This window comes from Palaemon carinicauda, chromosome 3 (genome assembly GCF_036898095.1).
Source record: "Palaemon carinicauda isolate YSFRI2023 chromosome 3, ASM3689809v2, whole genome shotgun sequence".
Lineage (NCBI taxonomy): Eukaryota > Metazoa > Arthropoda > Malacostraca > Decapoda > Palaemonidae > Palaemon > Palaemon carinicauda.
Genome location: NC_090727.1, coordinates 64,815,153 through 64,815,580, shown reverse-complemented (window position 1 = coordinate 64,815,580; position 428 = coordinate 64,815,153). Strand labels below are relative to the sequence as shown.

Sequence of the window (428 nt, the reverse complement as noted above, 5' to 3'; positions counted from 1 at the left end):
TTTTGTCAAGCTGGTGCGTGCCCTCCATGACGGAATGGTTGGGAGAGTCTGCCACCAGAACTCTCTTTCAGACCCATTCCTCATCAACGGCGGCCTGAAGCAGGGCTGTGTTCTGGCCCCAACGTGTTTCTCGCTATACACCGCAGCAATGCTCAACGAGATTCCCCCAGACACACCCTCAGTCGACCTAAGTTTCCGCATGGATGGAGGCACTTTCAACCTCGCCAGACTCCACGCCAGAACCAAGACCACCTTGTGTGCAGTGCGAGAACTGCAGTAGGCTGACGACAATGCCACCCCAGGTCAGACGGCAGAGGACCTGCAGTCGTTAGCTGATGCATACAACTCTGCCTACGATCATTTTGGGATGCAAGTCAACACAGATAAAACCAAGACTCTCGTCCAGCATCCACCAGGACTGATGCTCC

General features: G+C 54.7%; 1 protein-coding gene across 1 annotated transcript in view; it reads left to right on the top strand.

Moving 5' to 3' along the window:
• The first annotated feature begins 367 nt into the window (after positions 1 to 367).
• Positions 368 to 428, top strand: part of LOC137632205 (uncharacterized) — a 471-nt gene continuing 410 nt past the window's right edge. Inside the window, exon 1 of the mRNA XM_068364093.1 lies at positions 368 to 428. This exon is cut by the window's right edge and continues 410 nt beyond it. Coding sequence (XP_068220194.1) covers positions 368 to 428 — 61 coding nt within the window.